The sequence below is a fragment of the Geotrypetes seraphini genome, chromosome 6 (genome assembly GCF_902459505.1).
Source record: "Geotrypetes seraphini chromosome 6, aGeoSer1.1, whole genome shotgun sequence".
NCBI classification, from domain to species: Eukaryota; Metazoa; Chordata; class Amphibia; order Gymnophiona; family Dermophiidae; genus Geotrypetes; species Geotrypetes seraphini.
In genome coordinates, this window is record NC_047089.1 from 120,787,858 (window position 1) to 120,806,823 (window position 18,966).

The 18,966-nt window shown below is 43.7% G+C and overlaps 1 protein-coding gene across 5 annotated transcripts in view; it reads left to right on the forward strand.

The window, feature by feature from the left end:
- LOC117363217 (DNA repair protein complementing XP-G cells-like) overlaps positions 1-18,966 on the forward strand; it is a 650,515-nt gene that overhangs the window by 385,819 nt on the left and 245,730 nt on the right. For all 5 annotated transcript variants that reach the window (XM_033950644.1, XM_033950648.1, XM_033950643.1 and 2 more), the window contains one exon: positions 7,611-8,534. In XM_033950644.1, the coding sequence (XP_033806535.1) occupies positions 7,611-8,534 (924 nt within the window). The remainder of the gene's footprint in view (positions 1-7,610; positions 8,535-18,966) is intronic.

Here is an 18,966-nt window from a genome sequence, read left to right on the forward strand (position 1 = left end):
CCCCTTCCACCCCGTGGTTCCACAGTTTCCTAAGAAGCCGCTCATGGGGTACCGTGTCAAAGGCTTTTTGGAAGTCAAGATAGATGATGTCTACGGGTTCTCCTTTGTCCATCTGGCTATTTATCCCTTCAAAGAAGTACAGTAGGTTCGTTTGACACGATCTTCCCTTGCAGAAGTCATGCTGGTTCCCTTTCAGTTGTCCATTTTTTTCTATGTGTTCACAGATGGTGTCCTTTATCAGTGCCTCCATCATCTTGCCTGGGACTGAAGTCAGGCTTACTGGCCTGTAGTTCCCCAGGTCACCCCTCGATCCCTTTTTAAAGATAGGTGTGACATTTGCTATTTTCCAGTCCTCCGGGATCTCCCCAGTTTTTAAGGACAAGTTACAAATTTGTCGGAGAGTTTCCGCTGTTTTGTTCCTTAGCTCTTTTAGAACCCTTGGGTGGATTCCGTCCGGGCCTGGTGATTTGTCGCTTTTTAGTCTATCTGTTGGAGGACCTCCTCATGGCTTATCTCTATATGCCTCTCTTCAATCCCGTCCCAAGAATCCTCCTCAATGTATACTGTATACTAATTAAACAACTTTCATTTCAGATATGAATAATCAATCCTAATGGACCTCAGAACCACCCACCTCCATCCGTTATAGCAAATTTTTAAACGGGGAGTGTTAGAGTACATATATCCTCACCGGTCCAGATTTTGAATCTTTTGAATCTTTAGTTATTAAATATGTACTTATCTCTTATAAATGCAGCGGTAGGACCCTACTTGTTTCGCTTCCGCTTCGTCAGGGATCCATGCCTAAGCCGCTTAACATCCACCCCGCTCTAAAGTTAATTTCCTCTCCCAATGTCTCGTCTTTTTCGTCCTCAGTCTGTTTCCTCAATTTCACCTGTTCCCCTAACTCCTGCTGTATGCCCTTCTTTTTGTTCTCTAATTCCGCTTGATCCTTGGACCCCTGTGGTATGTCATTTGTTTCTTCCCAGCATTGTTCCCACTCAGCATCTTCATTGAATACTGTTGTCGAAATGTTGACTTCTGGTCGATTTTCGGCTTTCCCCTTCTCAGTTTAAAGCCTTCTCTATTTCTTTCTTGATGTTGTTCGCCAGCAGTCTCGTTCCTGCCGTGCTCAGGTGTAGTCTGTCCCTCCTGTAGAGCTTGTTCTTCCCCAAAAAAGTCGTCCATTTCTTCACAAAGTGGAAGCCTTCCTCTTCACACCATCTCCTCAGCTTTGCGTTCATTGCTTGTAGCTTAGTCTGCCTCTTCACATCTGCCTTCGATACTGGCAGGATCTCTGAGAAGCTATCCTCTGCTTCCTCAGCTTCAGTTTCTTTCCCAGGATCTTGAAATGTTCAGTTAGTGTAGTCCTGCTGTAGTTTCTGCTGTTGACGTCGTTTGTTCCAACGTGGATTATCACCGCTGTCTCTTCTGTCTCAGCTCCTTCCATGATCCTCTCGATTCTGTCGGTGTTGTCCTTCGTCCTTGCCCCTGGGAGACATGTCACCAGCCAGTCCTCTCTCCCTCCTGCTATGTGACTGTCCACTTCTCTCAGGATTGAGTCTCCCACCACGATTGCAGATTTCCCCTTCCTCAGCTTCCTCTTTGGTCTCAAGTCTGTATGTCCATCCTTTTACTAGGGGTTGACTTTCTTTAACTCTAATTACCTCAGGCTACCAAATATAATTCAGTCAGTCCAAATATTAGACCTAGGCTATTTAAATGGAAGCAGTTAAGTTTTGTTTTCTTTTAGATTTCATCCTTTAATGCTGTACCTATCATGTTAGTAATATTACCCAGGTATAGTTGGAAACAAATTAAATGATATACACAGTACAGATATTTCTGCCTTATTAATTGCGGATCACTTCACAAAGCCAATTGCCATATCAAGGGAAGCTGTTTTGCTACAGAAAAAAAAAATTTGTGTTTGCACCTTTCGATGTCTGTTGATGACTTATTTGCACGATCATGGACTAATGCTATTTGAAACATCATTGCTGAGAATCTTCATCCGTATGGCACCCCGATGATGGATGAGCCCCAGCGAAAGGACCCTGCTACCCGAGAAGGAATCTGATAAGCGCCTAAGAAACCCTAAAGACTTACCAGCGAAGATTTCTTGACTGTTGCTACTAAGGACAGAACGACCTTCATGACCTTGGACTTCTACAGCTTTAATTATGGGCTTATTGATTTACACTTTAACTCTTTTATGGACTCATGCAGTATTAGAATATATATATACATTCATCTGTTTGTGATTATTTCTCTGTTGCAAGATTATTCATGTGCTTCACTTGATTATGACTTTTATGCATTTTCATCCTGTTTTAACTCCCACAAATAGCTCCTTAGCTATAGCTATTTTCCATTTTCAATTAGATTCTTTCCATCCCCTTTCTTGCTCCTAAGTTACGAGAAAGTGCAGTGAAGAAGAAGCAATGAGTCCAGCTGACATAAGAAGAGTTGATGCGATTACCTGAACTTCCACCCTGGCATTGAGCATAACCTGATGGCATCTGAACCCATTCGAGTCTGCATTGATCCCAGCTATTTTGGAGGGGCATGGAAATAATCTTAACTGGTTAATTTATCCCTTTGTCCCTTTTGAATATAGTATGATCATGACAGGATGAAGCCATAAAAGAAAGGTATATTAAAATGTTAGCCACTCACATTTACTGTCATTAGATCCACATCCTGAATATCAGATTATGAACCCCCGCAGAACTATCTCAAACTATCTCAAAAGTTGAAATAGCGACTCCCTACACCTACAATATTGCCCATGTGGATCAGGATATGACAAGTCATTAAGAGTCATTGGTATAGCACCTTCTTTGCTTAGACAAACGGTAAATTAATAATCTATCACCATTATTCTTTTCTACTACTAGTTGCATATATGCCCTTATAGAATTGCTGAGTTATACTGTGACACATGCCATTATAGTTTAGTTGGGCTTGGGTTAGTTTATTTGTCCTCTTAATCCATATCAAGCCTACTTGTTGAGTACCAGGGCCTTATGCCTGTGTTCCGTAACCAAGTACCAGCATGACCTTCAACTACATCTTGACCTTGAAGATTTCAGAGATTTCACAATCTTCAAAGAGGGGAATGAGGAAGGATATAGAAGTCCTGTGTAGAAGAAACCAGGTGAAGACCCCTGAAATTTCCCCCATTTAAGCAGAAACAGGCCAATACAGCTAGAGGCTAAAATGGATGCTGAAGAAATAAAATGGACTCTGACTAACAAACTGTCAGCTCTGAAAGACACTTCTGCTTTCTTGAAAGAAAGGTCAACCAGAAAACACAGCTGGAAAGGAAGACACTGAAATTGATGTAAGAAACTCACCAAGAAACTATGCTGTGTAGCGTAAGAACAAGGGATGTAAGGAAGTAAAAACTAACCACAGAGCTAAAAACCGTTAGGCCAGGTGCTCGGAAGGGGGGCTTGGTATATTAACAGGACATTTATTGGGACACAGGGTAGGATTAGATAATAAATATGATTAACCAATGAAAATGTGAAATGTAACATGCATCAAGGTGGGCCAGAACTGTCAAGAGTCCTATAAAAGAGGGCTCCCAGGACCAGAACTTCAGAACTCTTTGGAAGTTCTCCCAGTCTGGCCAGCCTGGTGTATGCTCTATCACTCTGTGTGTTGTGTGATTTGTTCCTGTAAGCTATTGCTATTTGATTATTAAATTTATAATGTTTGAACCAGCATAAAGGGAGTCGAGTGGTCTTTCTGTAGAGGCTGAAATATCCGGCTTCTTCAGGAGGGCTATAAATTTTCCTGTGGGGTTGGTCATGTTTGCTCTGTGCATAGTGGAGGAGTTAGAGAGAATGGAACTGGGTGACTTGTCAGTCGAAGGGAAAATGGAGCAGGCTGTAAACTGTGGGGATAGGGGGACGATTGGCTGCCCTTCCCCTCACTGAGCTGGCGAGAAAGGTGGCCCTGCGTTGGGTCAAGGTTAGAAGAAGGTGTCCGGGCGTCCCGCTAAAGAAGGATGGAACTGGTGGTTGGTTGACCCTGTGAGAACTTATAGAAGTTAGCCAGATAATGGAATAACCAGACGTTCAAGAAAAGAATATGATTTCATGGAATGAGTGTTTTTTCTGAAACTGTAAGGCTAAAGCCTATATTTTGGTTTATTGGGCCAGTGGCCGGAATAAAGCTATTTGTTTTTGCCATTACTTGCATGACCCTGTTAGGTTAATTAGCCAGATAAAGTCCTGAAGGGTCCCTTGGTTTTAAGGGACACGCTTGGCCAGAGGTTTTTTCAAGATCCCGTGGGCTCGCTGCACATCTCAGGGGTACGGGTGTGAGCGAGCGACCAGATGGCAGGATCAGCCGTTTTTCTGTTTGAGATCTCATTGATCGGTTGGGGACATAAGATTGTAGTTTTGATGCTATGTAGTTTGGTGTCATCTTGTGGAAAGTCTTGAAGGCTAACACTAAGGCTTTGAAGGCACATTGTTTTTGGATAGGCAGCCAGTGTATGGAAGTTAGTGCAGGGGTGATGTGATTGCAGAAGCCCAGGTTTTTTAGGAGTTGGATTGCGGCATTTTGCACCCTTTGGAGACTGGAGAGTGTTTTTGCTGGTAGGCCCACTAGTAGAGAGTTGCAGTAATTTAGACGGGATAATATAAACGCGTATAGTAGCTGAGTAAAATCGCTTTCTGAAAAATACACTATTTTTGATACATGGTCTGAGAGTGACAGGTTTGAGTCGAGAATCACTCCTAGGCTGCAGACGTTGTCTTTGGCTGTGAGGGTGTCATTTCCCCAAGAAAGAGATGGGCAGGGGTAGGCGCAAGTGGCCTTGGGTATCCAGAGAAGTTCTGGTTTTGATGCGTTTAGCTGAAGTTTATTTGCAATCATCCAGTTTTTTATTTCCGTGAGGCAGCAGTGAAGTTTTTTAGCTGTGCATCTCAGTTCTGGCATAGTTTAGGCCTGGGCCTGCTTGGTCCGAGGGGCTGATGAGAGATGACTGGCTCCGGGGAAGGAAGAAAATTGATCCGCACCTCTGAGGAAGAATAAACAAGCCACACGCAGGAACACAAGCCCTTTAAAAGGCTGAAGAGAAGAAGATGGGGCAGGGCTTTCCGCCAAAGAGAAATTGGAGCAATGGAGTCTTGGTGCAGTGAGGGGGGGACAACTGGCCTCCTTTCCCCTCATTGTGCTGGCGATTTTAGCTGCACGTTTGAAACAAAAAGCCCTTTAGAGGGCTGAAGAGGAAAAGCTGGCTCCAGGGCAGTGAGGGGCAGGGCTTCCCGCCAAAGAGAAGTTGGAGCAATGGAGGCTCGGTGCAGTGAAGGGGACGACTGGCCTCCTTTCCTCTCACTGTGCTGGAGATTTTAGCTGCACGTTTTGAAACAAAAAGCCCTTTAGAGGGCTGAAGAGGAAAAGCTAGCTCCTATTTCATTGTCTATGATCATTTATTTAGCCCGTCCTCCCAAAGCTTGAAATATTTATTATATTCTTGCATTAGTTTGCATGTTTTTTTGACAGTGATGGTGTTAACTCACACAACATGATATTGTCAAAATCACAGAGTGAGAGTTTTTTTAGGATCAGTCATTGAAATCTGGAACCATCAAGTCTCAGACACTTTTTTTATTGAGTATGGAGCAGGTTTCTGAGATCCTTTTCCCCTCTTCTTACACAGCTTGCTGTGTTTAATAGTGGGGTACTTAGTTGTGATCCATAGTAGACTCATATATCTTCAATAGATTGTCCATACCATCATCCAAAATGTAAAATCCACAGCTATAGACCAGTGGTTCCCAACCCTGTCCTGGAGGACCACCAGCCAGTCAGGTTTTCAGGATAGCCCTAATGAATATGCATGGGGCAGACTTGCATGCCTGCCACCTCCATTATATACAAATCTCTCTCATACATATTCACTAGAGTTATCCTGAAAACCCGATTGGTTGGTGGTCCTCCAGGACAGGGTTGGGAACCACTGGTGTAGACAATCTATTGAAGATATATGAGTCTAGTATGGACCACAACTAAGTACCCCTGGAATTTTATTTCCTTCAACAAATTATCAAGGTTCAGCTCAAGAAATGCCTTTCACTGAGGACATATGCCACCTTAAATCATAATATCAAAATTGTTTACAATAAATTTATTCCTATGTAAATTAAATTGTAAATTTCTGTTGACTCATATAGATGGCATACTGTTTTTGTGAAATTTAATTGCAAATTTAGAAAATCATAAGAAAATATGTTTGAAGAGCACCACTCCTCTATTCCAGTCTTTAATGAACAAGAATGATTTTTCAGAGCTCAGAGAAAAAAAGGTTCATCTTTTGATGTGTATCTTTAAACCAGAAATTTGATTATTTTGTTATAAAAGCAGTCCCCAAGTTAAGAATGAATTCTGTTTTTTAAAACGTTCTTAAGTTGAATTTGTATGTAACTCAGATTCTGTACAGTACACAGTCTATAAAAACATTAAAGAAATAGTCCTCAAAATAAAGTACTGTAGATTAAATAGAAAGAAAAGATAGGAGGTTTACACTTACACTTCATCTATCCCATTGTTCCCTCTTTACCACCACAGCCAACATTTCTCCCTCTCATCTCTCTCTTCTCCAAGCATCTTTACCTCATACCTCTCCCACCACCATGTCCAATATTTCTCTCTCCCTCCCTATGCACAACAATTCACCTCTTTCTTCTTTTCCCCAAATCACCATTTTCCTCTCACTCAGATACCTAAGCCCAACAATTCTTCCTTTCTATTCCCTCCCCAACTCATCATCTCTTTCCCTCACTCCCTCCATTGTTCTATCCTATGTCCCAAGTTCACGTTCTCCTCCCTCTCTCCATTCTGTGTCCCAAGTTCATGCTTCCTCCCTCCTTTCTTCTTTCCTTCCATCTTTTGTCTGAAATTTGTTCTCCCTCCCTTCCTTCTGTGTCCCAATGCAATCCTGCTTCTCCCTTCCTGTGTCAATGGCCCCCTTCTTCCTCCCTTCCTGTCCCAACACGACCCTCATCATCCTTCCCTCCATTCTACATCCCAAATTTATGCCTCCCTTCTGCAGGTGTTTACCTCTTCTGGCCAGCTCCCTCCTCCCAGCTGCACTTCTTTTCCCAAAGCCACGGCCACATTTCCTATATGCGGCCGATTGCTGACCCAGAAGCTGACATCAGAGGTATGGCTTCCGAGTTGGCTGCGTGCAGAAGCTGCTGCTCGTGGCTTTAAGAAAAGAAGTGTGACTGTGAGGAGGCAGCCAGCTAGTGAAGGTAAACACTCATGGGAGGGAGAGAGGCAACAAATTTGAGCCGCAGATCGGAGGGAAAGACAACGAGGAGCATGTTGGGACATGGAAGGGAGGAGAAGGGTCGCATTTGGACAGGAAGGGAGAGGCAGAATCCCTGTTCGTATGTAAAAGTCGGACGTTCTTAACCCGGGGACTGCCTGTACCTAGCTGTATGGCCAGGCATTTGAAACAGCAAGGCACAGATTAGATTTTGTTTTGTTTTACAACAGCAGTTGTTAAAAAATTGAAAGATGACACACAATCATATTATAAATGGCAATGTTAAAATTGTATTAACATTTTGCTTTTGTTTTTGAAGGAGTTAAAACAAGGAAAGCTGATGCAGAGGAAATGTCATCTATATCTCCTCCTTCCAGATTGTTTGGGGATTCCAAATGTACTGAAAATGTGAGCAAAATTAATGTGGATGGAAAGCTGCTTTCAGATGAGAAAGACAGCAAAATGGACACAACCCCTCCTTCTCCCAGAACTATGCTTGCTATCCAAGAAGCTTTGCTGGGAGACAGCTCAGAAGAGGAGGCAGAGGAAAAAAAAATGAAACACTCTCTAAATGTGGACAGTTCCTTCCCTCTGCCCAATGAAGTTCATAGCAATGTGTCACCCCAGACTCTGCAAATCATTCAACAAACCTTGAATGAGAATAATGAAAATGATAACTGTAACATTAAAAGAATAATAGTTAGTGAAGGAACAAACGTAGATTATTCAAGTAGGGAGATGCTTCTTAACAGCTCAGATGAAGAGACTCAGGAAATCAAATGTGTACAAGAACCCCAACCCTGTGTTCTTTCATCAAATATGCATTTTACACAAATTGATGAAGTATGCCAAAGAGATACTGAATTAAAAATGATTATTGTCCCCAGTGAAAAATGTAGGACACAAGATATAAATTTACCAGTATCAGAAAGAGTAGATTTGTACAGTACCCAGTGCTGTCTTTCAGGCAATGATGTGAACAGTTTATCAGAGAACATTATTAGTGAAGCACTAACAGATACAGGCATCATAAGCAACCCAACAGCTTCCCTTATATATACTCCTCCTTCGGGTAACATTTGCATAGCAACCAATATGTGTACCAGAAATGGAGACTCTAAGTTTGTGCAGAAAACAATTTCACAGACCAAAAAAGAGCCATTTAAGCAATATCATCTATTTCCAGGAGAACCAGAAGTCTGTAAAATGGCAGTGAAGTATGAATCCAGTAGTGATTCAGATGGTATGTATCTTTTCTACAGTTGTCTGCATTCTTTAGTTTATATTTAGTTCATATTCAGCTCAGTTTCATTCTCCTTTTTATATTACAACATTCAGCACAGGAGACAATTGATTGTTTCATCGATTATATAGTTTTGACATTTTTATTTATTTAATTCATTTTCTATCCTGTTCTCCCCAAAGAGCTCAGAATACAGGTTACAGATTTACATCCGCTATAATAATTCCCTTAGCGCGCATGCACACTTCAGTTTTCGTGGCTCGGTGTGTCTGTGGCTCCGTGGCTGGCAGAATGTTAAAGGATACAGCACGTGCGCACGTTCGGGGCTGACATCGGGGAGAGAAGGAGGCGGCAGCAGCGACCGTGCTACGGAGCTAGGGGAGGGAAGGCCACAACCACTGCCGCTCCCTGGTCTCACGGCCTTCTCCTCTGCCTCCACCCTCCCCTCTGGGTCAGAGCACCATTGCAGCTTGCAGGAGCCGAGCTCTCTGCCTGGCGGCGAACCAACATCCCCTACCTCTGAATTTATTCGTTGGGTGGGTCGAGGATGAGCATTTGTTTATTTGCGCTGGTGGCACTGCTGCAGGAGGGGAAGAGGGATGGAAAGAGACAGACAGACACAGACAGTGGCCAAGGAAAGAGAGAGAGAAAGGAAGAGACAGGAAGACACACAGACAGAGGCCAAGGAGAGAAAGAGACAGAAAGACAGACAGCGGCCAAGGAGAGTGAGAAAGACAGAAAGACAGGCAGACAGCGGACAACGAGAGAGAAAGAGATAGAAAGACACACAGACAGCGGCCAAGGAGAGAGACAGACAGACAGAAAGACACACTGACAGCGGCCAAGGAGAGAGAGAGAGCGAGAGAAATAGACAGAAAGACAAGACAGACAGCGGCCAAGGAGAGAGAGAGAGACAGAAAGACAAGACAGACAGCGGTCAAGGAGAGAGAGAGAGACAGAAAGAAAGATAGACAGCGGCCAAGGAGAGAGACAGAAAGAAAGACAGACAGATACATCTATTCTAGCACCCATTAATGTAGCGGGCTTAAAGACTAGTACATAATAAACAGTTAATAGATAACTTGTACTGTAATTATGGAAAAATGGTATTCTTGATGCAAGTTTTTATCTCATCAGCCTGCCTTTCTTGATAAATATCTTATTCCAAATACCCCATCCAGGGCCCTCAGATCCACTAACCAGAATCTACTAACAGTACCTTCTATTAAGGACATATATTACACTAAAAATATGATTTTCTCTGTTGTCATGCCTTCCCTTTGGAATGCAATGCCATCGAACCCTCATTCTGAAAATTCCTTAAACAAGTTTAAAACACTCCTTAAGACATTCCTCTTTAAAGACACTTATCAAAACTCCAATTGAGTCCCCAAACAAAACTAGGAAAATAAAAACGCTTCTAGGAAGCAATACCTGATTTTTTTTCCATTTGTTTTATCCTTCCCCCTAAATTAAACTAAATTAAACCTTAGGTTTGTATACCGCAACCTCTCCACAATCGTAGAGCTCGGCACGGTTTACAGGAATTGGGAAATTAATATCAAAATACTTGGAGTTACCTTCGACAATAAATTGTCTTTTCACGATCATATAAGTCAAGTCGTAAGATCTACTTTTTATAGACTTCGCCAGATTCGATCGATATCAAAATTTTTATGTACAAAATCATTGAATATCTTAATTCATTCTCTTGTAATCTCCAAACTAGATTACTGTAATGCATTACTTATAGGCTTACCACAGAAAGAACTTAAGCGATTACAAATAATCCAGAATGCCGCTGTTAAATTAATTTATAAAGCCAAAAAATTTGATCATGTCTCACCCCTACTTAAGAAAGCCCACTGGCTACCAGTAGCACATCGAATAATATTTAAACAATGTTTACTCATCTTTAAAGCCTTAGAACACAAAACTCCAGCCTTTATATTTAGACTTTTAATACCTTATACTACCTCTAGATCTCTTAGATCTCAAGACCAGCAACTACTAGTAATTCCTTCACTAAAAGTAATTAACACAAGGTGTAACACAATTTTTTCCATAACAGCCCCTCAATCTTGGAACAATCTTCCACTGTACCTAAGACAGGAAAAAAACTTAGCAAAATTTAAGTCCGAACTTAAAAGTTTTCTATATATAGATGCCTTTAATGACTAATTTTTCTTTTCGCATTTTTTAATTTAAAAGGTCAATTGTCTTTGTCTCCCTCCCTATTGTTTTTCCCCTGAATTAAATATTTTAAAATTGAACTAATGATTTTAATACTGAATGTAACCATTAAATAATTTTCCGTTTGTTTCATTTTAATTTTGTTGAAATACCCTTTAAGTGTAATGTTATATTTGTATTTTAGATAATCGTCTGTTTTTATTTAATAATTGTAAGTGTGTTACCAAAAATTTTTTATTTATTTGTACATCGCCTTGAATTTTGAATTGGCGATAAATCAAAAATACTTAATAAACTTGGAAACTTGGATAAACTTGGAAAGAAAGGAACTCCAATGAAGGGTTAAAGGTCAAAAGAATGAAGAATATTTAGAGGGCTTAGTATATCAAAGAGGGAGGAAGTGTTACATTTTTGAGAATAGCCAGGTTTTCAGATGTTTATGGAAAAGTTGGAGAGAGCTCAGATTCCGAAGAGGGGAGGTAAGGTTGTTCCAGAGCTCAGTGAATCTGAAGAGGAGGGATGTCCCTAGCTTTCCTGCATGGGAAATGCCTTTTAATGAGGGGAAGGATAGTTTTAATTTTTGGGTGGGTCTGGTAGTATTAGGATTTGAGGAGTTCCAAGATAGTGGAATAAAGGGAGGAAGGATGCCGTGTAGGATCTTGAAAGTTAGACAGGCGCATTTAAAGTGGACCCTGGAGATTATCGGAAGCCAGTGAAGCTTGGACAGGAGCGATGAGACTTTTTCGAATTTACTTTTTGTGAAGATAAGCTTAGCCGCGGCATTCTGAATCTGCTGAAGTCTATGAAGGTTTTTCTTTGTTAGGCTTAAGTAGATAGAGTTGCAATAATCCAGTCTGGAGAGGAAGATGGATTGGACATGGACGGCAAAATGCTTTTGATGGAAACAGGGTCTTGCTTTCCTCAGCATGTGAAGGCTGAAAAAACATTTTTTTTTACCAAGGAATTGAGGTACATAAGAACATAAGAATTGCCACTGCTGAGTCAGACCAGTGATCCATCATGCCCAGCAGTCCGCTCACGCGGTGGCCCTCTGGTCTAAGACCAACACCCTAACTGAGACTAGCCCTACCAGTGCGCGTTTTTGTTCAGCAGAAACTTATGGTCGTTGAAGGACAATGTAGAATCAATGATGATGCCCAGAACATTGTTTGAGAACTCAAGCTGCAGAGTGGATCCAGAGGACAGTGGGATAGAGGTGGATAGTTGGTCTAATTTTGGGCCGAGCCAAAGTAGTTTTGTTTTGGACTCGTTCAGTTTCATTTGCACGGTGTGGGCCCAGGATTGGAGGATATGTTACTGAGAGGTTAGTGAGGTTCGAATCGGTCTCGAGGAGGACAAGGATGTCATCAGCATAAGTGTAAATTGTTTCTAGGGGGGATAGATGGAGGAGTTTTAGGGAGGACATATAGATGTTAAAAAGAATAGGAGATAGAGGTGAGCCTTTCGGGACTCCACATATCGGTTTCCAGGGGTAGGATGAGGTGCCATTCATGTTGACAGTGTAGAATCGGGAACGTAGGAATTTTGAGAACCAGTCAAAGGCTGTGGAGTTAATGCCTATCTCGGAGAGTTGGTAAATTAGAATATCATGGTGGACAACGTCAAAAGCAGCAGAAAGGTCGAATTGTAGGAGGAAGGCAAACTTATTACGAGAGTGAAGTTGTTGAACCTTAGAGATTAAGGAGGTCAATAGGGATTCGGTGCTGAAGATGGGACGAAAGCCATATTGGTAAGGTAGGAGAATAGAGAATCTCTCTAAATAGGATGAGAGTTGGGAAGATATGATGGACTCAAGCATCTTGGTTAGGAGAGGGATGTTTGCTATTGGGCGATAGCTGGATGGTGTGGAGGGGTCTAGGTCGGATTTTTTCAGTAGTGAGGTCAAGGCAATATGACCCATTTCTGGGGAAAAAAGGCCCAAATGTGGGGCGGAGTTTATGAGTTTGGTAATAGATGAGATGGCCTGTGTGGGAATTTTCTCGAATAGGTAGGAGGGGAATGGGTCTAAGGAACAGTTGCAGGATTTCAGTTTGAGGCAGAGTTTAAAGACGAGGGATTCGGATACATGCTCAAAGGCAGTCCAGGATCTGTCAACTGGGATAGGGTTGGAGACCGTTAGGGTAGGGTTGGAGTCGGTGGGCACCAGAGAGTTGTAGGAGACTGCAGGTGAGAAGAAGCATCTCAAGGTAGTGACCTTTTCGTTGAAGAATTTTGCTAGAACTTCGGCTGAGGGAGAGGAGGGGAGCAAGGTGGAGTCTTTTTTGGAAGTTAAGGAGCGCCAGATGTTGAATAGTGCACTACTCTGGTTGTTGGATTTGGAGATTTTGTCACCGTAGAAGTTCTTCCTTGCTTTTTTTAGTGCTGTATTATAAAACTTAATATTGACTCTCCAGTACTGTCTATCTATAGGGTAATTAGATTTTTTCCATTTGCACACCAGAGCTCGACATTTCTGCTTTAGTTCTCTGTGATATGGGAGGTACCAAGGGGCTTTACGGAAGTAGGAGATGGTTTTGGTGGAAAGAGGGGCGAGGGAGTGGTAGGTGGACTCGGAGAGGGCGACCCAGTTATGCCAGTTGGTTTCTGAGTCTGCAGGCTTAGGAGCAAAGGAGAATTGGTTGAGAAATTTAGTCCAGAACAGATCGCTTGTAATTTTTTTGTGGAAGATAATGGAATTTGAGGGGCGGGGTGGAACCCCAAGATGCGACATGAAAATGGGGAGACAGAAGGCCCCTAAGAAGTAGTTGGACCAGGGGACATGTTCCCATCGAGTGTCATCGGCTGAAGTTTTGTAAGCGGTAAGATCGAGTAAACTAATGAGGTCTAGTGTGTGCCCCTTTTCATGAGTTGGGGATGGTGCAAGGGGGGGAACCAAGAGAGGTGAGGAAGCTATTAAATTCAATCGTATCCTTGCTGGTGATGTCGTCTAGGTGGAGATTGATGTCCCCAATGATCAGTAATCTTTGAAATTTGAGGAAGGCGTTTGATATGGTCTTGAGGACGAGTTCAGAGGATTTGTTCCAAGGGGTAGGTGGGCGATATAGAAGCAGGATACCCAGTGGATGAGGGTGGAGTTCATCATTGACCGAGGCTAGCATATATTCTAGTGAGGTGTGGCTGCCCTTTTGGAGGAGCTGGACGTCGAAGAATAATTTGTAGAGAAGTGCCAGGCCACCTCCTTTTCGGTTAGATCTGGGAGAGAAGAGGCCTTGGTAGCCGTGGGAGCAGAGTTCATTTTGTGTAAATAGGTCATCTTTTGTAATCCATGATTCCGTGATGCATAGGAATCAAGGGTCAGAGTCCTCGAGTAGGTCCTTCAAGATTTGAATCTTGTTGCATGCGGATCTGGCGTTGCAATAAAGTGTTGGGACTGGTGTGAGAGAGTCAGAGGCAAGGTTGGGGAGATTGGCAGGGGAAACAGGCTTTAAAAAGGCGTGGTTGACTCTTCGCAGGGTTTTTTTGGAGGGATGATTTCTGGTGCATATCAGCATGGGGATTCTGAAGCCGGGGCAGATATTATTGACATTTGAGGAGTCGGGAAGGTTGGGAGAAGGAGGTTTCAAGCAGAGGGTGGTGTTGGGAGAAGAGCAAAGCAGGAGGAGAAAGAGCCATGAAAGTGGCTTCATGATGAGAGTTGGGGAGTCATTTGGGGGCTGGGAGGCAGGACTAGTATGAGTTTGCATGTGAGTAGTTTCGGAGAAGAGGAAAGGCTCGGTGTCAACACAGGGGAGTGCTAGGGACTAGTTTAACCTTTGAGAGATGGTTTAAAACAGGAGGGCAACTTGGCATCTAATTGAGGCTAGTAATACAAGAACAGAGGAGTGACTTAAGCGTCAGTTTTTTGTTTGTTTTTTTAATTATTTTTGGGAGAGCTTGATCGGAGGAAGAGCTAAGCAGCTTGGCATCTAAACGGGAAGAAGCTTAGCATAGAGCCCAATCCTTAGCGGTGGATGCACTTTAATATCTAAAATGTTTAGTGCGGGACCTGGACTGGGCGTCTAATCAGGGTAAAGCTTAGAACTATGCCCAACTGATGTCTGTTAGTTTCGAGAGAGAGTGGAGCCAGGGAGGAACTAAGCAACTGGGTAGGGAGAGAACTTAGACAAACTTAGCGAAACCAGGGTGGGACTTAGCATATAGGTAAGGAGAAAACTTAGCATTGGGCTCGATCCTTAGCATAGAGCGCAACTTGGCAGCTGGATAATATCGTGTAAGAACTTTAAATAAGGTAAAATCAAAGCAACTGCATAATATCGTGTAAGAACTTTAAATAAGGTAAAAGCAAAGCAATTAGGACCCTCATTTTATTTTCATTTATACAATGTAATTTAAAAACTTTCCCCTTCCTTTTCTTCCCTTTTGTCTCATACCCTTCGTAATCAAGTCTTGTTTTGACCTCATCCCCCCCTCTTTTCATTTATATTTTTTTATTTTCTCCCTTTTCTATATATAACTTTTTTATAATTTTTTAATTTTTTCTCTTTTATTATTGTAAACCGACCAGATACTTGTGATGATTGGTATATCAAAATATTAATAAACTTGAAACTTGAAACTATCCTAATTTGACACATACTGGGGATCTAATACCAATATACATAGGACGGCATAATAATAAAAAGATCTAAGTCTGTTTTGGGCCTAAAGCATTAGTCATCCAGAGTCGGCAGCGTCCAAAGACCATTTTTAAAAAATGCGTCCTAAAAATTTTTTTTCCATGAGACTCGTCTACTTCTATGTCCGGCCGTTTGATCGTCCAGACGGCTAAGTCGTCTATACCCCATTCTCGTCCAAAAACTCGTCCAAGCCCAAAACGCCTAGAGAAGACCTTTTGGATGTGGGAGGGGTCAGCAAAGTGATGGACTGGCCACCCAAACATGGCACCTTGCAGGGCACTGCTGTGAACTTCACAAAAAGGGTGCCACATAAACATCTCACTACAACTGCCTTGCAGGTCATGGTGAGACCACCAAAACACTTCCAAAATCTACTATACCCACCTGTTTACCATCCAAGAAGCCCTTATGGCTACAGGTATCACCTGTATGGCAGTACATTAGAGTTGGGGGGGCTCATATTTTCCACCATGAATGCAGTAGTTAGAGTGGCTTATGGACCTGGGTCCTCCTCTGTATGGTTCAGTAGCCCACCCCCAGACTACTTAAGCCATCTCTGTGGAGCTCTACTGGGCTTTCCTATGCCAGGTGCTGATGTTCTGGAGGAAGCTATGTACTTTATTATTCTGAATTTTATGGTGGTGGGGAGGGGTCAGTGATCACTAGGGGAGTGTGTGGGGTTCTGTACCTTGTCCCTGCTGTGGTTATCTGGTCACTCTGGATACCTTCTGCGCACTTAAACCTGTTTTTAGATCACCTAAGTCACCTAAGGCAGTCTCGTCAAACTTTCGGTTATGACGACGAAGTCTAGGTCGGCCCACATCCCACCTACCCTCCCGCCTTAACCACTCCTTCAAAAACACCCCCTTTCACTCTAAGAACATAAGAGATGCCGCTGCTGGGCAGTCCGCACACGCGGCGGCCGTTTTGGTCAATGACCAGTGCCCTAACTGAAACTAGCATTCGTCCTTGTTCAGTAGGAACTTGTCTAACTTTGTCTTGAATCCTTGGAGGGTGTTTTCCCCTATGACATCCTCCGCGAGAGTGTTCCAGTTTTCCACCACTCTCTGGGTGAAGAAGAACTTCCTTCCGTTTGTATGGAATCTATCCCCTTTCAAATTTAGAGAGTGCCCTCTCGTTCTCCCTACCTTGGAGAGGGTGAACAATCTGTCCTTATCTACTAAGTCTATCCCCTTCAGTATCTTGAATGTTTTGATCATGTCCCCTCTCAATCTCCTCTGTTCGAGGGAGAAGAGGCCCAATTTCTCTAATCTTTCACTGTACGGCAGCTCCTCCAACCCCTTAACCATCTTAGTCGCTCTTCTCTGGACCCTTTCGAGTAGTACTGTGTCCTTCTTCTCTGGACCCTTTTGAGTAGTACCGTGTTCTTCTTCATGTACGGCAATCAGTGCTGTACGCAGTACTCCAAGTGAGGGCGCACCATGGCCCAGTACAGTGGCATGATAACCTTCTCCGATCTGTTTGTGATCCCCTTCTTTATCATTCCTAGCATTCTGTTCGCCCTTTTTGCCGCCACACATTGCGTAGACGGCTTCATCGACTTGTCAATCAGAACTCCCAAATCCCTTTCCTGGGAGGTCTCTCCAAGTACCGCCCCAGACATCCTGTACTCTTGCTTGAGATTTTTGTTACTGATGCAGAACAGAAAAAAAAAGATTAAACACAACTTGGTAAGGGGAGGAATTGACATCTCTGACGCGAATAGTCGGCTGAGATGTGAGCTCCGCAAGCCCCGACTTTAAATAGCACTTTCCTGGTGCTATTGTTACGCGCTTCTCTCCCTGAAGTGCAGGCATCGGACCCAGCAAGTAGAAAGTGTCGAGCGGCAAACTCCTTTTTTATGGCGGGGCAGTCGAAGAAAACCCTGTAAGACAATGCTTTTCTCCCGAATGTCGGTGGCACACTCAAAATTGCGGCTGCAGAGGAGAGAGTGGAGCGGGGCTGATGGAGGCAGTTCCTATAGCAGCTGGGGAGGCGGTGCGGCCCACTGCAGCAGATCCTATGGCAGAACTGAAGCTGATGCTACAGGAAATTCATACAGACATCAAATCAGTCAGAATAGAACTGTCGACCCTGGCTACAGACCTGAGAGGTGAGATTACAGAGTTGGGACACGATGGCCGAGATGGAGGAGGGCCTTGAGCAACACCAGGAGCATTTGCTGGAATTGGATACCAAAACTAAAGATCTACTCGTTCACCATACTTATGTGCTAGATAAGTTAGAAGACTTGGAGAACCATGGGCGACGTGCTAACCTGCGGATTCGGGGTGTGCCGGAGTTGGCGGAATATGCTAATAGTGAGCGGGTGATGCAGCAGGTGGCCAGCATGCTTCTGTCGACAAATACGGTGGTCATGGCTCCTGATGCTATTCAATTGTAACGGGCCCATAGAGCTTTGATGGCCCCAAGAGGGAATAAACCCCGTGACATAATGGACTGCTTTGCGGACTTTAAAATCAAAGAGGCAGTCATGCGAGCAGCGCAGGCACAGCCTAACCTGAAATTGGTTACCTTTGACATTGAGTTATACCAAAATTTGGCTGCAGTGACCTTGAGGAGGTGAGCAGAGTTAAGACTGCTATTTGTGGGAGCGTAACATCAAATATCGTTGGCGACATCCTTTCGCGCTGTTGTTCTATCTGGAAGGGAGATTGTGCACAGTTCGAACATTGGAGGATGCAGCTCAGATTTTCCCTTCAGTCCAATTCTCTGGTGAGGTACCACCGTCGTGCAACCGGCCTGGACAGGCGCCTGTGGAAGGAGGACGTCCCTTGCAGTCCCGCTAGCAATGGGTGGCCCGGATAGGTGGTCGCCTCACAAGGAATTTGCTGGGAGCAGTGGCCAGTTCAGGTACAGGAACCTGAAACTCTTCACTCCTCCTTTTGGACATGATTCTTCTGGTTCTGGAGGCCCTCTTATGGGTTTCTGATGGGGACATAGAGATGTGGGGTTGCTGTGGTTCGGTTTATTTCTGGGGTCCTGTTGATCTCTTCTACCAGGGTTTGGTGGGAAGAGGGATTCTGCAATGTTTTGGGTTCTGTTTGCTGAGGGGGGGGGTTCTTCTGGTGGGGCTGTTGTCAGGGAGTGCCATGGGAGAACCCTTGCGAGTTTGGTGAGTGGGGGAGGGGTTACTTTGGGGGAACTTAAGCTGGGGTTTGGCTCTAGGATGTGATGATACTGAATTACTTTGATTTTGGTGCAGGGGAGTGAGCTGGGGGTATTTCTGTAAGTGGTTGGGCACTTTGGAATTATTTGGTATTATGTGAGGGGGGCCTAGGGTAGCTCCTTCTTCTTCCTTGGACCTTGGTGTTTCGGTAGGTAGGGGATAGGCCTAGGTATGGTTTCTGGGAGGTTGTGGGATGGGGGCGGTGGTGAAGGACGGGGCGAGTGTAGAATAAGGGAAGTCTTCAAGTTTTTGGATGACTGGTGTGGAATGGGGAGCCCACTGAGGGTGGTGACTGTGGAGCTCTTTGGCGTCCTGGGCAGCTAAGGGTTGCTAGTGGGGATTGATGTCCGCTCCGGAGCTCAGGCTCCTCACATTGAATGTGAGAGGTCCTAAATGTGGCCAATAAGCAATA